Raw genomic sequence first — 16,890 nt, 5'->3', positions numbered from 1 at the left:
AGAGGAAAACTTTTAACAAAGGAAAAACAAAAGCAAAAAAGGATAAACAAAAGAGGAAAAAGAAAAAAAAAACAACCCGCCCACCTGAGAAGAGGAAAGGTGTAAAAAATGGGCATCACTGCCCACTCGGAGGCCCTGGACTGGGGCGGGGAGAGCTGGCGGCCGGACGTCGGCTTCCTAAGTTATTCATCTCCCGGCTACCTGCTGCTCCGAAGGACAGATGCCTACCCTGGCCACCTATGCCAGGGCACCGCCCTTAGGCCCAGCCTGCCCAGAGACAGGTGAGCAAGCCCGGGACCTGCGGACATCCGCCCAGTACGGCCTCCACAAAGACGTCAACCAGGCCCCCCCACCATGGTGTTTGCCAAAGAGCGGGATGGGCACGTGTTGGGGACCCCAGCAAGGGGCAGCGGAGATGGAGGGGGCGGCCCAGGTGGGCAGGGAAGTGGCAGAGGTGTGTTGGACATGTCTGCTTCCCTGGGGTGTCCGGTTCAGCCTGAGGCTGCCCCCCCCCACCCTCCAGGCTCCCCCCCCCTTCTCCTAGCGTGCTCTCTCGGGGACTTGGTCTTTCAGCCCTCACGCCCCCCTAGGTGGGTTTGGGAGGAGCAGTCTCTATGCAATTAATCCCCCAGCCCCCGCTGACATCGGAGGCACCCACCCTGTCCCCCAGGGAGGGGTCGATGTTGCACAGATCTGTAAGAAATGCACTTTCGCAGGAGGGAGGCAGGGTCAGGAGACCCAGAGCTCCGGGCTCTAGGGTAGGGGGGCCATCGGGATTCTCATGCACCCAGACCTGGGAGGGATGTCCCCCCCTCAGCCCGTGGAGGTAGAGGGGGAGGAGAGAGTGGTTCTAAGTGCCTGATTGCCGCTGCCCGCCCCCTCTGTCCAGCTAGGACCGAGTGACTGCGGTGTTCTCCCCCTCCCCCCACCCCCTGCCACAGCCCGGTCACTTCCTGTCTAGGACCCCCCATTGCTGTGCTCCCATAAGCCTGGATATGGGACCCATGAGCGGGCCCAAGGGGCAGAGCTGAGCATCCCCCCCCCTCAGCACCCTGCTCTGCGGGGGTGCGGGGGTCCTGGGAAAGTCGGTGCCCCCCAATCCCGCCCGCCCCGGGACCCCCTGCCAGTGCCTTACAACCTGGAGTGACACCGTCCCTGGTGCCTCCCAGCCCCAAGGGGACCTCGGTTTGCACTTTCATCTTCCCTGGTGGCTTCTGGGAAGAGGCAGGAGTGGGATGGGGTCAGCCAGCCACTGAGGAATCTATGGAGCCCCGATGGGGGCCGGGCAGGGAGAGAGCGCGGTTGGGGTGCAGCGGTGGGGCGCCATCTGCTAAGCATTTTTCCGTTGAGCCGCCCTGAAAACACTAAAGCTGAGGACACCCGGGGGTCCACCTCCCAGCCCCCCTAGGATCGCCATCTTGGGGAGGGGGCCAGTGTTTTAGGGACCCCCTTCCCAGCCATCCATCCCAACCCACTGACCTCCTTCATGTCTGGCGCTAAGGGGATCGCTCCCCCCACTTGGATCAAGGCCAAAGCCATCCCCAAGGGCAGGGCTCCCCATTTCTCTTAGCTCTCTACTTGGGGGGCACCTCTGTCCCACCATCCCTGGGATGCCCTCCAGCTCTCAGTCCTCCAAAACCTGCCCCAGGGGCTTGGCAAACCAACCTGGAAAGAGAAAGATCCCTCCCCCCCACCTCCCGCTCCCTCAAGGTTGGCTACTCTCAGGCCTGGAACCGTTGGTCCGTCTGTCTGTCCACCCCTCTGCCCTCAGGGCCTCTCCAGCAGGTGGTGGCCATTGAGGACCAAAGCGTGGGCTTGGGCAAGCAGCCGGATGGGTTGTGTGGTTTGGGTTTTCTGGAACCTTCTTGACCAGGAACCTTCGGGAGTTGGAGAGGCAGAATGGGGGAGGGGGACAGCACTCTGGGCGGGGCGGGGACTGACGCTCCCCCACCTCCCAGCGGGGGGCTAGACGGAAACCATCTCTTTACCTAACTGCATGGTGCTTTACTCAGGACCTGCTGGGTCCTGGCTCAGACGGTGAGCTGGCGGCTGATGCTGATACGACGTGCATGGCAAATAATACTTAGCTCTGTCTCCCTCCTGCCCCTTCCCGCCCTTCACCCACCCCCCTCTTAAAAAGAAAAAAAAAAAGAAAGAAAAAAAAAATCCTTAAAAAAATTCCACATTTCCTAATTTGCACGGAATTTTCTATCACATGATGTGCCTTGCTTTTTTCGAGAACAAGTATTAACTAACCGAACACACGATTCGCTGCATGTCCTGCCTGTGTAGTTAACGACAAGAGACAACACACACACACAAACACACACGCGCGCAAACACACACACAGACAAAACAGTAACATGAAATAAAAAATAAAAACGGGAAAGAGCTGTATTTCTATTTGTTAAAAAAAGATATTAAGAATGATAAAATAAGATTTTAAAAAAACAAGAGAGAAGGAAATCATTCTCCAAAAGCAATCCCTCCCACAGTGGTTTGGTTCCTCCTCCCTAGTTCGGTCTGCACCTTTTCCTGCTGCATTTCGGGGGGTGTTTCTGGTGCTTGCTCTTTGCCGCCCACAGCGCCCCCACCTCCTGGGCTCCAGGGCTCCGGAAGGGTGAGGACACACCTCATGGGTCACTGGGGTTACAGGTCAGCCCTCCTCCAAGATGCCACACCCAGCCCCTCGCCAGTACCCCTACTGGGGTGGTGCCCTGGGGTGCCTGGGAGCAGAAAGCCAGAACCCCCCCCCAACCCCGCCCCTCAGCACAGGCTCAGGGTCACTCCCTGTCCCCCACTTGACCCCTGTCTTCCTCTCTATATACCCCATCCTTCTTACCAAAGCACCTACTTCTCCCATCTCTCCCTTCCCTGGGGACCACCCTGGGTGGCATTCTCCCCTGGCCCCAATCCCCTGTTCTATGTCTTCCAGCTGTGAATATTAAGGGTATCTGGTAAAAAACAGCAACAAAACTCAAAACCAATATATGCAATATCCGTCCGTCTGTATCTGTAAGTCTAATACATCACTGTTGGGGCTCGGCAGATGGAGGCTGGGGCGGGGGTGTTGGTTTGGGGGAGTTGGGGAGGCAGGGGCTGCAGAGACTGGTCATGCTGTTCTGTTGGCTTTTCCTCCATTTTATTTTTCTTTCTTTCTTTCTTTTTTTTTAATTACTCCAATTTCCTTTGCTTCTGACTCAAGACAAGAGCCCAAGGTTTGAGGGCAGGCCAGACAGGAGAACCTGAGAACTGCATTCTCCAACCTCAGCTAAAAAAAAAAAAAAGTGGGGGGAGCCCCCTATTTGCCATCCCAGGCCCCCACCCAAGCCCTCCAAGCATTTCACTTGGGGACACTGGGCAGAAAGTCCTCATTGCCTGCCGCGCACTCAATCCTTGCTAGCCATTCTAAGAACTGGGTATGGTGTGGATGTGGAAAGACCCCTCCAACCAGCCCCAGGGGATAGGCAGGAGACCCGGCTATGGACTGGTTTTTATTTTTTCATGCAAACTTCTATTTCCCAGGGAGGTTGAGAGCAAGGAGCCACTGAGGCTGGGGGTGGGGAGGATTTCCCTGGTGCGAACCCTCAGCTTTGCTAGAGCCATCTTGTCCTGCCCTTGTCTCTACACCCCACCCCACCCCTGAGCCCCAGAGCTTCCGATGACTTCGTTGCTTCAACTTTTCATTCTCCATTTAGCACCATCCCGGGCAGTGTTTGTTTGTTTCTTGTTTCTTGGAAAAGCCACAGAGCCCCGGTAGGGTAAACTTCCTAGACCCCCTTGCTGCAGGCAGAGTAAGGGGACCCCAGGACCCCAGGCTGTGCATGGCTGATGTCATCCCCAGGGTCTGGGCTGGAGGATTGGTGAGGTTTGGGACATGCTAGAGAACTGACATTTTAAACCTGACACCCTGTCCCCCAAATTCCCACCACCTTCCCCATCGTTCATCCCCCCCCCAAAGAGAGCTGGCAGGACCCCATTCCTACAATGCCCCCAGAGAACAGTGAGGCCTCTCAAATATCTGCAGATTGCCCCCATCTCCTGTTTAGGTGGGTGTACCCACCCACTGTGGTGGAGAGGGGCAAGAAGACTGGGCCTAGCGTGAGCAGAGTGGGAGCTCGGGGGTCCCCTATGCATAGAGCTGGGACCCAGGCTAGACAATCAGATCAAAAAGAAGCCCAAAGGGAAGTCAAGGGCTGTTGATGAGCTACACCCCAGAGATGGAGACCTTGGTCCCGCCTGCAGCTCCCCAAAGAGCAGACAATTCCACCTCCAGCCCCCAGACATCCTCCTTCCTGCTCTGGGACCTTGGTTCAATCACTAGACACAGGCCAGCTTGGGTGGCTGCCCTGTGATCTTGTCACAAATAACACTGTCCCTAAAGGACAGCGGCAGGCTTAGGTAGGGCCCTGGGGCCCAGAGTAGCCACCCAGCCCTCCAGAAGACAGTACACAGCCCCCCACCCCTGACTCCAGCTTCCCCAATGGTACTTTGACCTTCAGCATAGGCCTATACTATACATATATCTATATATAATTTTGGGATATATTTCTCATAATCAGATTATACAGTGGCTTTTTTTCTTTCTTTTTTTTTTTACTTTAGCCTGCATACTCTTTCTGAGACCCTAGATTTTATTTTCTTTTTTTGGAGGGGGTGGGGAAGGAGATTCCAGAGACACACACACCCCCCAAATCCAATTTCATGAGCATCCTCCCATCCTTCCCTATTACTTCCCCTTTGGACACTTTCTGGCATCCCACCTCCAAAAAGATATCCCCTCCCATCCATCTCTCAGCATTTCCTACAGTGTGGGGTCCAAGCTGACCCCAGAGACACCCCCCCCAGGTGAGACAGGGAGGCAGACCCCCAAGCCATGCCAGCAGGACTTGTCAGCGATACCAAAACAACCTCTCCCCAAGCAGTGCCTCACTCATACCTGCTGGTTTGGTTTTGGGGTTCTTCTTCCCCCTCTTCCAGGGTGGCCTCCAGGTTTTGCTCACTGGGAAGCAAGGTGGAATCCAGGAGAGAGGAGAAGGGAGTTAGGGACACCACCCCCATGCTGCGGCCCTCCCCACCATCCCAAGCTACAAGGGGCAGGTGACCAAAGTCGCCTGCCCACAGAAAAGAAAACATGGTCTACCAAGACCTCCAGCTAGGGAACCCCCAATCCATCAATACCACATTGGGGATCACAGCTGGGTTCCTGGAAACCAAAGTCTGTCAAGTCCAGGAGCCCTGGCTCATCCCCCACCTTCCTGCTCTCCCAACCCCCCCAGCATCCCACTTGGGGAAAGGACAAGCAAGATCTCTGATGGGGGAGATGGCAGAGGGCCGCAGCATGCGGGGCGGGCAATAGGGAGGAGAGAGGGAGAAAACCATTTTCCTCGCTGGATTTTTCTTTTTCATTTTTTGGTGGAGTTGCTGTTCATTTTCTTTTCCCTCTGAGAGGTTTTGTTTTGTTTTCTCATTTTGTATTTTACCAATATTATCAGGATAGGTTACTCTGTTTCTCACTTTCTGCTTGCTACAACACACACATACACACACAAAATGCTCCATGAACCCAAGTCTGGAGAAGGTTCTAGCTGGGTCTTCCACCCACCTCCTCTTCCCCTTCCTCCAGAATGGAGGTTGGGAGGGGGGGACACAGGTCTTGGGGTAGACCCTGGCCCAGCCTCCTCCCTCGCGCCCCCCCTGCTCACCCTCCCTGCCTTTTCACATCATACTCAGATAGTATCTTTGTATATTACGCAGTCCTTTCGGTTTTCGCGGATGCGCCTGAGTATCATTTACAGAAGCGGCTCTGGCTGTTAACTTTGTTTGTTTCCCTATGCAAAAAAAAAAAAACAAAAACAAAAAAAGGGGTTCCATAAAAGATGAAGTAAAAGGCAAAAAAAAAAAAAAAGAGTAAAATGTATAAAAATTAAACAAGCTATGCTTTGACTCTTTCTGGCTGTCTTGGGTCGTCCTTTGTGCGTCCTAGTCTGTGTTTGGAATCTATGTCCAAAGTGAGGGGCAGGTGACTCCAGGAAGCAGGAACCTCAAACGCCTTACCTTTCCATCAAATGTCCGGTTATGGGGATATTTGTGGTTGTCACTACTAGAGGTGGGGGTTACTACTGGCATCAAGTGGGTGGAGATCAGGGGTGCTACCCTGCAGTGTGTTATTGGCTCCCCACCCCAGAGAAGGATCGGCCCCCATGCATTAATAATTTAGAGAAAAAATGCGTGCGATCCCAGCTCACACCGTCCACCAGAATGAACTCCCTCTGGGTAAAATGGTGTCAACCACCACGGGGGACCGTCTGGTACCTGGGATTTCCCCCTGTCCTTTACCCACTGGGAGTCCTGGTGTAGTGCTGTGGATTGATGCGCCACACTGTAAAGCCACTTGAACTGCAAGATCCGGGGTTTAAGCTCACCAGCTGCTCCTTAGAAACCCTATACAGGGTCGCTATGGATCGGAACCGACTTAATATTAACAACAGCCCTTCCCCACTCAGTGTATAGATTTCAATGTGGGCAACGTCCTAGGATGTCAGGGGGGTCAAATGATAAGACACAGAGTCTCTTGAGGGGGGGGGGTGTCAGTGGAATCCTCTAATCCAGAGGTCCTCACCTAGGACGAATCTGCCCTTAAAAAAGGACACTGGGTGATGTCTGGGGACATTTATGGTTATCCTAACCAGGTGGCTTGCTACTGGCGTCGAGTAGGTGGCCTATCGCCCCCTTGTGGACAGATCGGACCCAGCAGCAGCCTCTCCTGTTTAAACCTCCCATCCCACAGCAGAAAGTGTATGGTATTCCCAGGAATTGTTTCTGACGAAGCTGGGCTCAGCAGACGCTGTGGGGGGCTCAGCCCCAGGTTGGGGTTCAGCTTAGAGTTACTTCAGCCAGGGGTTGTGGCCCAGTAGCGTTAGGACTCAGCCAGGGTCAGTGGCTTATTTTGAGGTCGGAGGTTCAGTCTAGTTTTGATCTCAAGGAAATCCTGCGTTTTCCAGTCATTAGCCCCCTTGTGGGAAGCAATTTTTCACCTTGGGGACTGTCTCAGCATCGCCGGGCATCTGCCATCCTTGGGCCCCCACTAAATGGCAAAAAGGGGAAGGGGGGCCGCTGGTTCGTGACCCCTCCAAACGCCCCCAAACATTTCCAAGCGCCCCCTAGTGGAAAATTCTCTGCCACTGTGGAGAGGGAAGTGGAGGCAGACCCTTTCCCTCCCTTGTCCCCCACCATCCCCTGCAGAGGGAGACCCCAGAACTTGCACAGAGGAGTCTCAAAAGACACACCCTCGGGCCTTCAGGAACCCCCAAGTCCAAGGGAGAAAACTCATCCATCTTCACTAATTCAGAGTAAGAGTCATTAGATGCTTTCTGGAGTCTGGGTCCTGGGCTGAGGACTTTTCACATGTTTCATTGAATCCTCACAGCAACCTTATGAAGGGTCAAGTTATTATCACCCACTCTACCTGGCAAGACACTGAGGCACAGAGAGGTTAAGTTCCCTGCCCAAGGTAACACAGCAAAAACATTGGGACTCCAGCTCCTCTGTGGAGCATGGCCAAGAGTGAAGAAAAGGAAAAAAGAATGATGCGGCACCCCACCCAAGCCCCACAGCCTAAAGGCTTCCACAACAGCACCCTAATACTCAGCTCATACTGGGGAAGCACCCAGATCCCTCAGGAGATGGCCTGGCCATTGAGCCAGCTCACATTCATGAACAACAAAGCAGACTGCAGGGGGAGGTTTGGTTTGTCCAAGGGTCACTCAAAGATTACATGCTTCCTCCACAACTTCCTTTGATTGCAGCCTCAGACCAGAGAAAAGGGGAGTGGGGCACCCCTGTTCCAGGTGACTCCTATTGATTCATTGAAGCAGGACCTCAAACAACCTTAGAGGTAGGAGGGTGGGAGCAGCCCACAGATCAAGCAGTAGAAATCAGGCAGAGGTGGGAAGAGCCATCAGGCAGTGGATAAGATACATGTCTGAGATGAAGACAAAGTTGAGATCTAAGAGAGTGGGGATATTTCAGGGCTATGGAGAGCACCTTATTCAAGGATGTCCTCCAAGTTTGAGAAGGAACATCAGGTGGACCCAAGCTTGGGAACACTTTTGGGAAGGAGGTATAGAAAGTCCTTGTAACACCCAAAGAGCCCTCCTTGGGGAGGCAGGGTATTTCCTGAGCCCCCTTCACTCACAGACACCACTTTAAATCCCAGATGAAATCCTCTCTCTCTGGCCCCAGATCAGCGTGTATGGGGAGCATTAAGGCATCTCTGGGGGGCTGCCTGGAGGAGGGCGGGGGCTTTCACATGGAAGGACTCTCCATTCTTTGATGGTTTAGAGACACCTCTTTCTCTTCCAGCTCCAGCCCCAAGTTGCCCTCTCTCTACTCTTCCTCCTCTGCACCCCTTTCTCTTCATTTCTGTGGAAACAGAAAGAACCCGGATGAAAACATTGATAATCACATTTCCTCAGGCCACTCACAATGCTCCGAACAACAACGTCTTTGTTGTTCCCATTTTACAGAGAGGAAAACGAGGCTCAGATAAGTTAAGACACTTACTTGCTCCCAAGTGACCAGCAAGGAAGTGGTGGTTTACCATTGTTCTTAACCTTGAACCTCTCTGTCTTCCTGGAACCCTAAGCAGTGTGGATGTGTGGACAGAGAGCTGGGTGAATGGACAGACTGAGGGGTGGGTGGGATGGGGGTGGGTGGGTGCACAGATGGGTGTGTGAATTAACAAGGTGTAAAGTGAATGGATGGATGGATGGATGGATGAATGGGTGGATTCGTGGATCAATGGTGGCAGGTGGGTTGGTGGATGGAAGGATAGATTTATGGGTAGATGTAGGGAAGGATGATGGATAGATGAATGCAAGGATGGATGGATGAATGGGTGGGTTAGAAGACGGATAGCTAAGTGGATGGATGGGTTGGTGGCTTAGTGGGTGGATGTATAGACAGTTGGATGGATGGATGAATGTAAATTCCTCAGTAGAAGTGGATGGAAGTGTGAAGGCAGAGGTGATCGTAAAGACCTTGAAAATGTGGTTTAGAAGATGCGTTAGGAACTAGGTTCTCGGTGAGGAAGCCCACTCGTTTTTGCAGACAGGTGGTAGGAAGAGAATCAAAGTTCCAGGCCCTGCCTTACTGAGGCCCCTCCACCACTCCTCACTCAGGGAACCACCTGCAAGAAGGGAGAGTCAGACAGACAGGAAGGGGCTCACAGTGGGAGGGGCTCAGACAGTGAAAGATACACCTGTCAGTGGACTGCCTGCACCAGCAAGGACGAAGACAAGGAAGAGGAGAGCGAACGCAGCTCCCAGAGCCACCAGCCACAGCTTCCTCTGGGCTACTGCAGGGAGGCAGAACCAAATCATCGACCAGGGGCCCGAATGAGGGACCCTCTTTCCCTACCCCCTTCTGATCCCCCTAGGTCATACAGGACTGGGCCCAAGCTGGCCGCAGGACCAGAGCCATCAGAAGGGAGAGTTGGCTGTGGGTCTTCCAGATGCCATCCATCCTGATCCGTCTTTGAGAAGCCAGAGGCGGAAGTGGCCTGCCCAGGGCACCCCAGAACAGGGTGTACCCGCTACAAGAGGAAGTGGTGGTGGGTTCTCCTTCCTGGGTTCTGGGTAAACTAGGGAGGGGTCATGGGGGCCAGTAAGTCCAGTCTCAGGCCCAGCCCTGCCATCTCCTGGCCCATTGCCAGAGCCACGGTTGGGGAAGGAGGGATCCCTGGCTCCTGAGATAAAAAGGCTCATTTCCTGAGTACCCACGAGTGCCAGCACCTCCTTTAAGCCCCACATAACTTTGAGTGGTTACGACTCTTGGCAGGAACCGACTCAAGGTTCAGAGGTGGAGGCATCTTCCCAGGCACACACAGCATTCCACAGGGACACAGCTCTTGGGCATCCAGATGGAAAAGCACATGGAGGAGAGATGTCTCCTCCCCTCCCCTAAACCCTCTCCTGTCCTATAAGGTGAATCTCCAAACTTGGCCTTAGCTGGAACACAACACCCCATCCCTCAGGCAGCTTTGGGGGCCCAGTTGCAATTCTTCCAACAACACCCAGAGAGACCTGGCCCAGTGCTTTCATCTCTGGTCCTCGGTGTCGTAAGCTGTACAATGGAATGAGTTAGGTGGAGTAGGAGATGAGAGAGTAAAGACGCTGGGTCTCACTGGTGATGTTTTATTAGGACCTTTCAGTTGTGATTTGTGTTTGGGGCTTTCCGCCCCCTGGTGGACGAGCCTGGAAGTGTTTGGGCAGAGGCTCTTGGCCTTCTGAGTTGGGTCCTCCCAGAACTCCAACTTTTGTTGATGTTGTTTGAGATACTGTCAAGATGATTCCAACACAACCCCCGTGTGTGCAGAGTAGAACTCTGCTTCTTGGGGTTTTAAAGGCTGTGAACTTTCAGAAGCAGCTCTCCAGACCTGTCCTGTAAGGCACCTATGGGTGGGGTGTCTAACCACCAATCTTTCAGCTAATAGTCAAGCGTGTAACCATTGTGATATCTAGGGACTCTGAACGCCAGCTGCCTGCCTCAAAGTCCAGGATTGATGTAGCTCCTCCTTAGGAACCAGCTGATGTTCAGGACAAGGTTCAGTTATGGGCAGAAAGTGAGGAGGGGCAGGCCGGAATTCCAAAGAGAAAGTGCTCTACGCCCCCATTACCAAACACCTGATCTCCCTAAACCAGGGCAGAGAGGGCAGTAATTTCCCAGGAAACCATGCTGAGCATTCACTATGGGCTCAAAGTCCAGGGCAGCTGGGCTCAGGCCAGTAGCATAAGCCAGATTGCAGAAAGAGGGAGTGTCGAGTCAGTTCCCTGCCCAGGCATTGCCCCCACCCTCAAAGGCAGCCTTGCCCAGGGGAGACTGAGTCCCAGTGACCACAAGAACCCTTCTAAAGGACTCTCATCACTTCTTTACTGAGACCAACAAGGAGTAACACCTGGTCAATGTGGGTTCTAAGGCTGTGTGGGAGGAAGGAGAGGGTTCTGGGTAATAGAAATCAGACAGCGGGTCTAAGCAGTGGAGCCATGAGACCGTGGGGTCTGAGGGATCCTCCTAGTCCAGAGCTGCTCTCCAGCTGCAAGAAGAATCATGAGGTGCAGCTTAAACTCAGGAACAGGTTTGGGAGTCAGGTGGGAACAGACCAGGTACTGGCCAAAGAGCGTTCATGAGGGGGTAGGGACACTATTCTGTATCCCACTGGAGTTGTCTCACTGGTTCAGGCCCGAGTGTTTGCTTCGAGGGTGTGCACGAGACTTGGGGGCTTCCCTGGGTTGCTGCCTGGAGGAGGTGGCGGGGAGTCTTCACATGGCTGTGTTCTTCCCTTCCTTGTCTCTGGGCTTGTCTTCCTCCTCCACCTCGAGCCCCAAGTTGCTCTCTCCTTCCTTCGCTTCCTCTCTGTCCTTCTCCTTAGTCCTTTTCTTCCTCTCTTCTTTGCTGTAGGGATGCCAAAGCCCCAGATCAAAATAAGAATCAGGGTCATCAGCACTTAACCTGTGCCAGGCCTTTGTGAGGAGTGTTTTACAAGCAGTCTGCTCCCCTCCCCCACATCTGGGCACTCATGATGTTCCAAACAGCCCAACATAGACGGCCTCCCGAAATCCAGCTGACAAAGGTGACTCTCAGGCCCAATTGCTGCCACCTCTGGGGGAATGAGTAGATGTATACACAGACAGTGGATGGGTAGATGTGTATTTAGGTGAATGGATGGTTACTTGGAGGGATGAATGGGTAGGTGAGTATTTAGGTAAATGGATGGTTACTTGGAGGGATGAATGGGTAGGTGAGTGAATGGATTGTAGGAAGGAGAGAATGATGGGCAGATGAATAGATAGGTATGTGTCTGCGTGGGTGGATGGATGGATGAATAGCTGCAGGGATGCCAGTGTAGATTGAGGCTGAATTAATAGATCAATCGTTTATTGGGTGGATGGATGGTTGCTGTTTGTCATTGTGTGCTGTTGAGTTGGGTCCTACTCATTGCCACCCCGTGTGGTGTTTCCAAGGCTAATAATAATCTTTACAGGAGCAGAGAGCCTCATCTTTCAGCCATGGAGCAGCTGGTGGATTCAAACTGCCCACCTTTCATTCAGCAGCCCCACACGTAACACACTACACCACCAAGTGGATGGTTGGAGGTTGACAATTGAAGAGCCATCTATATGGATGAATGTGTAGGTGAAGGAATGGGACTGTGTGGATGGATGGTGAAGGAATGGATGGAGAAAGGGAGGGCTGGAGGAAGGATAGATAGCAGTATAAATGGGTGGATGGATGCATATCAGTGAGTCAATGAGTAGAGGGTGGTTGGAACCTAAAACTGTATAAATGTGTGGATGGATGTGTAGGTACCTGGTGAAGGAAGTATGTAGAAGGTGGGTGGATGGATGGATATAGGGATGAATAATGGCTGGAGAGATGGAGGGATGGGCTGAGGGAGGAATGAATAAGGCAAAGAGGAAAAGCCAAGTGCAGAAACACCATGGGATGTAGACACACACACACACCGGGACAACCTGGGAGTAGAAACCACATTTTACTGGTGCTCAGCTGGGCTGGGGCAAAGCAAACAGTCAAACCTTCATCTCTCCCCCAAACACATCTTGGTCTCAGTGAGAATCTTCCAGTGAGGCTGGTCTCTCCCCAAGCCCACACTCCTGCTGCTGTGGGATCTTGTCCCAGCAGAGCCCTCACCCCTGACCACCTCCCTGAGCCCCCCACCAGAATCATTATGTCTGGTCACAGTTGGGACCTTAGAGGACCTTGTCTCCCAGAGAGTGCCCACACCAAGTCACATGCATGCACACAGGTACCCTCACGGTCCCACATTGTAGTCTCCCTCAGTGGGAGACTATAATGTGCCTACTACGTGCCCTGTGTCCTGGGCACCAGGATATAGTGGGGACCTATGGGAGGCCAAGGTCTGGAGGTCAAGAAACTGGTAAAAGACTCATAATTTCAGCTGGTGGTAAGTGCAAAAAAGAAACTGAGGCAAGGCTATGAGACAGAGAGTGTCTGGAAGGCTGGTGGTCAGAGTGGACCTTGTGAAGGGGAAACATTTGAACAGGCACTGAAAGAAAAGGAGCTGGTCAGAAGATACAGGGAAAGGTGTTCCAGGCAGTGCAAAGGCCCTGAGGCAGGATGTGCTAGAGAAATTCAAGGACAGCAAGGGGTCATCCTCCTCCATGCACACCTGTGTCCCTCCAAGGTGGGAGCTCAAACAGACGCCTGCACATGACATCTACACACACTCATAGTCAGTACCTCAAGTCCAAGTCCTGGTATGGCTTGGGGGATTGCATGCTGAACATATTCTCCTCCTCATCCTTGTCTCTGCAGAGAAGGTGGAAGCAGGGACTAACCTCAGCCTCCATCCCTCCCCCACACTGAGGCTTGTGATCTCCAGGACATAGGAAGGGGTGGTCCTGGATTGTGGGGTGGGGTGCCAGGGAGAGCAGGAAATAGGGAGGCCAGAAAATGCCAGGAAGAAGAGGGGCTGAGACCCAATGCCAAAAGAGGGTCAGGGGTTTGGGAGGGGCTGCTACACTCCAGCCAGAGGCAGGAGTGGCCACTGAGGGTGAGGAGGGCCAGGGGGCTCTGCAGACAGGAAGGGGATCCCACCTCACTTTGGAGCACCAGATGCGGTTGACGAGCATGAGAACAAACACGATGAACAGGAAACCAACCACTGCTGCGAGGCCCACAAGCCATGGCTTCATGCGGTATTCAACAGCTGTCAGAGAAAGGTGGGGCCAGATGAGGAAAAGCAGGGGACCAGGGCCAGGGGAGAGGAAGAGAGGTACTGGGGAGGCACTCAGACAGAGAGGGACTTGGAAAGGGATGGGCCTCAGAGAAGGAGATGGAGGGGACCTCAAGGGAAGGAGCTTCATAAAGGAGGAGGGGGCTCAGAGGGGAGTCATTATAGGGTGCCCTCACATTCATTCCTATTCACAGTGACCCCACGTGACAGAGTCCAACTGTCCCCATGAGGCATCCTAGGCTGTGATCTTAACAGAAACAGATGGCGGGGTCTTTCACCTTCAGAACTATAGGGTGGGTTCAAAACTTTTTGGTTAGCAGCTGATCCCCCAGACCTCTTCCCAGAGAGGGAAGGGGCTTTAAAGGAGTCTTCGAGGGGGCTCATACGAGGGGAGCTCATAGGAGGGGTTTTGCAGGGGCAGGGGAAAAGTTGGGGGGCTTTAAGAAGGGCCTGACCCTATTCCCTTTCTTCCTGCTCCAAAGATGATAATCCCATGCCCCCCTTCCCAACCCGACCCTGAAGGTCGCCCCTACCCTGCTGAGCCTCAACCGGTGCAAGGAGCAAGATGAGGAGGGTGCTCCAGGTCTCCATGGCCAGCCAGTCCGTGAGAGGTCTCTGGTTCATGTCCACAGGCCTGGTGGTGGGCCTGTCTTTGTACAGTCCACCTTCCCAACCAGCTCCTGCCTTTCCTTTCCCAGGACAGACTCTGGACTCCTGTAACAATTAACTTCAGGGCTGGCTCCACCCCCTGCCACCAGCCCAGAGCCATCCCACGACTGTGGTCCAGCAACATGACTGGTGTTTCCTGAGGTCCACCTGCCCAGGTGTGAACTAACAAGCTGGACTATGTTGCTGTTGTTAAGCGCCTTTGAGCAGGTTCCGACCCATAGCGACCCTGTATAGAGTTTCTGAGAAATAGTTGGTGAACTTGAGCAGCTGAAACAGTTCCAATGGCTTTGCAGTCTGGAGCATTATCCCACAGCCCCACAGCAGGACTCCAAGCTGGAATCTAAGGAAGATAAAATACAGAGTTACTTTGTTGCTTACACAGTTACATTGTATTTCCTTATACAAGCACACACACTAGGGAGACCAGGTAGCACAATGCCTAAGCACTCAGCTGCTAACTAAAAAGTTGTCAGTTCAAACCCACCGGCTGCTCTGTGGGAGAAAGGATGTGACAACTTGCTTCCATATTGTTGTTGTCGCTAAGTGCTGTTGAATTATTTATAACTCATAGTGACTGAGGGGTGGCTGGTAGGTTTGAACCATTGACCTTGTGGCTAGCAGCCCAATGCTTAGCCTACAGTGCCACACCAGGACTTGTCCATAAAGATGATAACCTTGGAAACCTATCGGGCCATTCTGTGGGAACCTACAAGGTCGTCATGAGTTGAAATGGACTCGAGGACAGTGGACTTGGTTTGGTTTTTCTTGAGAAGACCCAAGTTCGATTCTACCCAATGCATCTCATAAGCAGCCACCACACATATGTCCATAGAGGCTTCTGTGTTCCTAAAATGCTAAACAAGTTTCAGCTAAGACACTAGGAAGAAAGACCTGGTGATTCACTTCTGAAACTCAGTCGAAAACTACACAGAAATGTCAGAGTAGGATGTAAACCCAGACCCAGCGTCTCCCTCACCACCAGGTCACACTCTCCCTTCCTGGCTCCTTGTCCCTGGGCCCCCAGATGAATCCCACATGAGCTGCATGCCCACCATTCACCTACAAACTTAGATGAGTCCATGTGACTAGTGAACTGAGGATATCCTGGACAGCCAGTGATTCAGATTTCTGCCTCTCCTATCCTGGTGACCTTGACCATGGGCTGATTAGATAGTGGGCCCTGCCTGGGCAAAGGGGGACCCCACCCCAATACCGTGGGAGCAGGCACAGCCCAGGCACGTGCCAGAATTGTATAGCAGGGACCCACCCCCACTCTAGACCTGTGAGACTTCTGCCCCGCCCTTTGGGTTCTGCACTAATACCAGCTACATTCTCATGTGCGTTTATGGGATATTCACTATATGCGTGGTCTTGGGTAGCCAGGAGAGGGACCTCACCTGTCCCAGATCCAGGACAAGTGTTAGGCTCACTCCCACCAGCCAAGAAAGCATCTACCTGTTATATGCTCAACTCTGGACAAAGTTTGAAAGCAGACAAGCCTCAGCTCTTTCCTTAGTGGAGTCGCAGTCCAGTTGGAGAGTCAGGATACCCAGAGACAAAAGGACCCAGACCCAGACAAGGTGGGAGGTGGGCGATGGAGAAAGTGTGGGTAGGAGGGGCCTAGGGGGCATGGGGGCAGATCCCTCCTGGGAGCTTTTTCCGTGTAAAATTCTCTACTACTGGACCTTTGCTAAATCATTGACCAGCTCTGTGCCTCAACTTCCCCATCTCTTAAGTGGGGGAGTGAGGAGTCCACCCCAGGAAGGTTAAAGGAGACATAGAAAGGGTTTACTCAGCACACTGGCCAAGGACTCAGTGATATTAAGGCCAGTAGGGCTCAATGGTAGGATTCTCGCCTTCCCTGCAGAAGACCCGGGTTCAATTTCCAGTCAGTGCAACTACCACCATCTGTCAGTGGAGGCTTGCACATCACTGTGATGCTGAACAGGTTTCAAGAGAGTTTTCAGACTAAGACTAGGAAGAAAGGCATGGCGATCTACGTGTGAAAATCAACCAATGAAAACCCCCTGGATCCCAATGGTCTCATCTGCAATTAGTCAGGGGCTGGTATTTAGCTGGATATAAGTTTCCAAACTGCACTTGGGGTTGCCAGGAGGCACTCAATGGTAACTCACAGAACAAAGGGGAACTAGTTACTTTTACAAAATCTGACCCGAGTTCTTGCTTTACAGAGGGTCAGACTGGGTGAGGCGGAGTGGGGTTAAGCTCCTGGGGTGTGGGGGAGGCAGGAGCGTGGGCATGACCAGAAGTTGCTGGTGGAGACCTAGAGCCCTTCTCCTGCCCATGGCCAGGTTAGTGAAGAAGGGCTCAGTTAGCACAAATTCCATCCCCCCAGCCTCCCAAGGGGCCGGAGTCCAGGGAGGGTCTGCAGAAGGGTCCTGCTCAGTTCAGCTTCCAGAAGCTGTGTCAAAGGGGCACATCCT

The 16,890-nt window shown here is 53.1% G+C and overlaps 1 protein-coding gene across 1 annotated transcript; it reads right to left on the bottom strand.

The window, feature by feature from the left end:
* Positions 1-11,321: 11,321 nt before the first annotated feature.
* LOC102833035 (chromosome unknown open reading frame, human C19orf77) lies at positions 11,322-14,401 on the bottom strand. The gene is made up of 4 exons (XM_006869047.1): positions 14,311-14,401; positions 13,639-13,750; positions 13,282-13,350; positions 11,322-11,454 (listed from the first exon to the last, which is right to left on the bottom strand). Exons 1-4 carry the CDS (start codon positions 14,399-14,401, stop codon positions 11,322-11,324), a joined length of 405 nt encoding a protein of 134 aa, XP_006869109.1.
* Positions 14,402-16,890: the final 2,489 nt, after the last annotated feature.

This window comes from Chrysochloris asiatica, unplaced genomic scaffold (assembly GCF_000296735.1).
Source record: "Chrysochloris asiatica unplaced genomic scaffold, ChrAsi1.0 scaffold00125, whole genome shotgun sequence".
Lineage (NCBI taxonomy): Eukaryota > Metazoa > Chordata > Mammalia > Afrosoricida > Chrysochloridae > Chrysochloris > Chrysochloris asiatica.
Note: the sequence above shows the minus strand (reverse complement) of the source record. Positions and strands in the feature narration are given on the sequence as shown.

Coding starts and splice junctions, on each gene's coding strand:
- LOC102833035 (XM_006869047.1), bottom strand. CDS start 14,401: ATGAACCAGAGACCTCTCACGGACTGGCTGGCCATGGAGACCTGGAGC. Junction 13,751..14,310: donor ACCGGTTGAGGCTCAGCAGG/GTAGGGGCGACC, acceptor TTTCTCTGACAG/CTGTTGAATACCGCATGAAG. Junction 13,351..13,638: donor ATCTGGTGCTCCAAAGTGAG/GTGGGATCCCCT, acceptor CCTTCTCTGCAG/AGACAAGGATGAGGAGGAGA.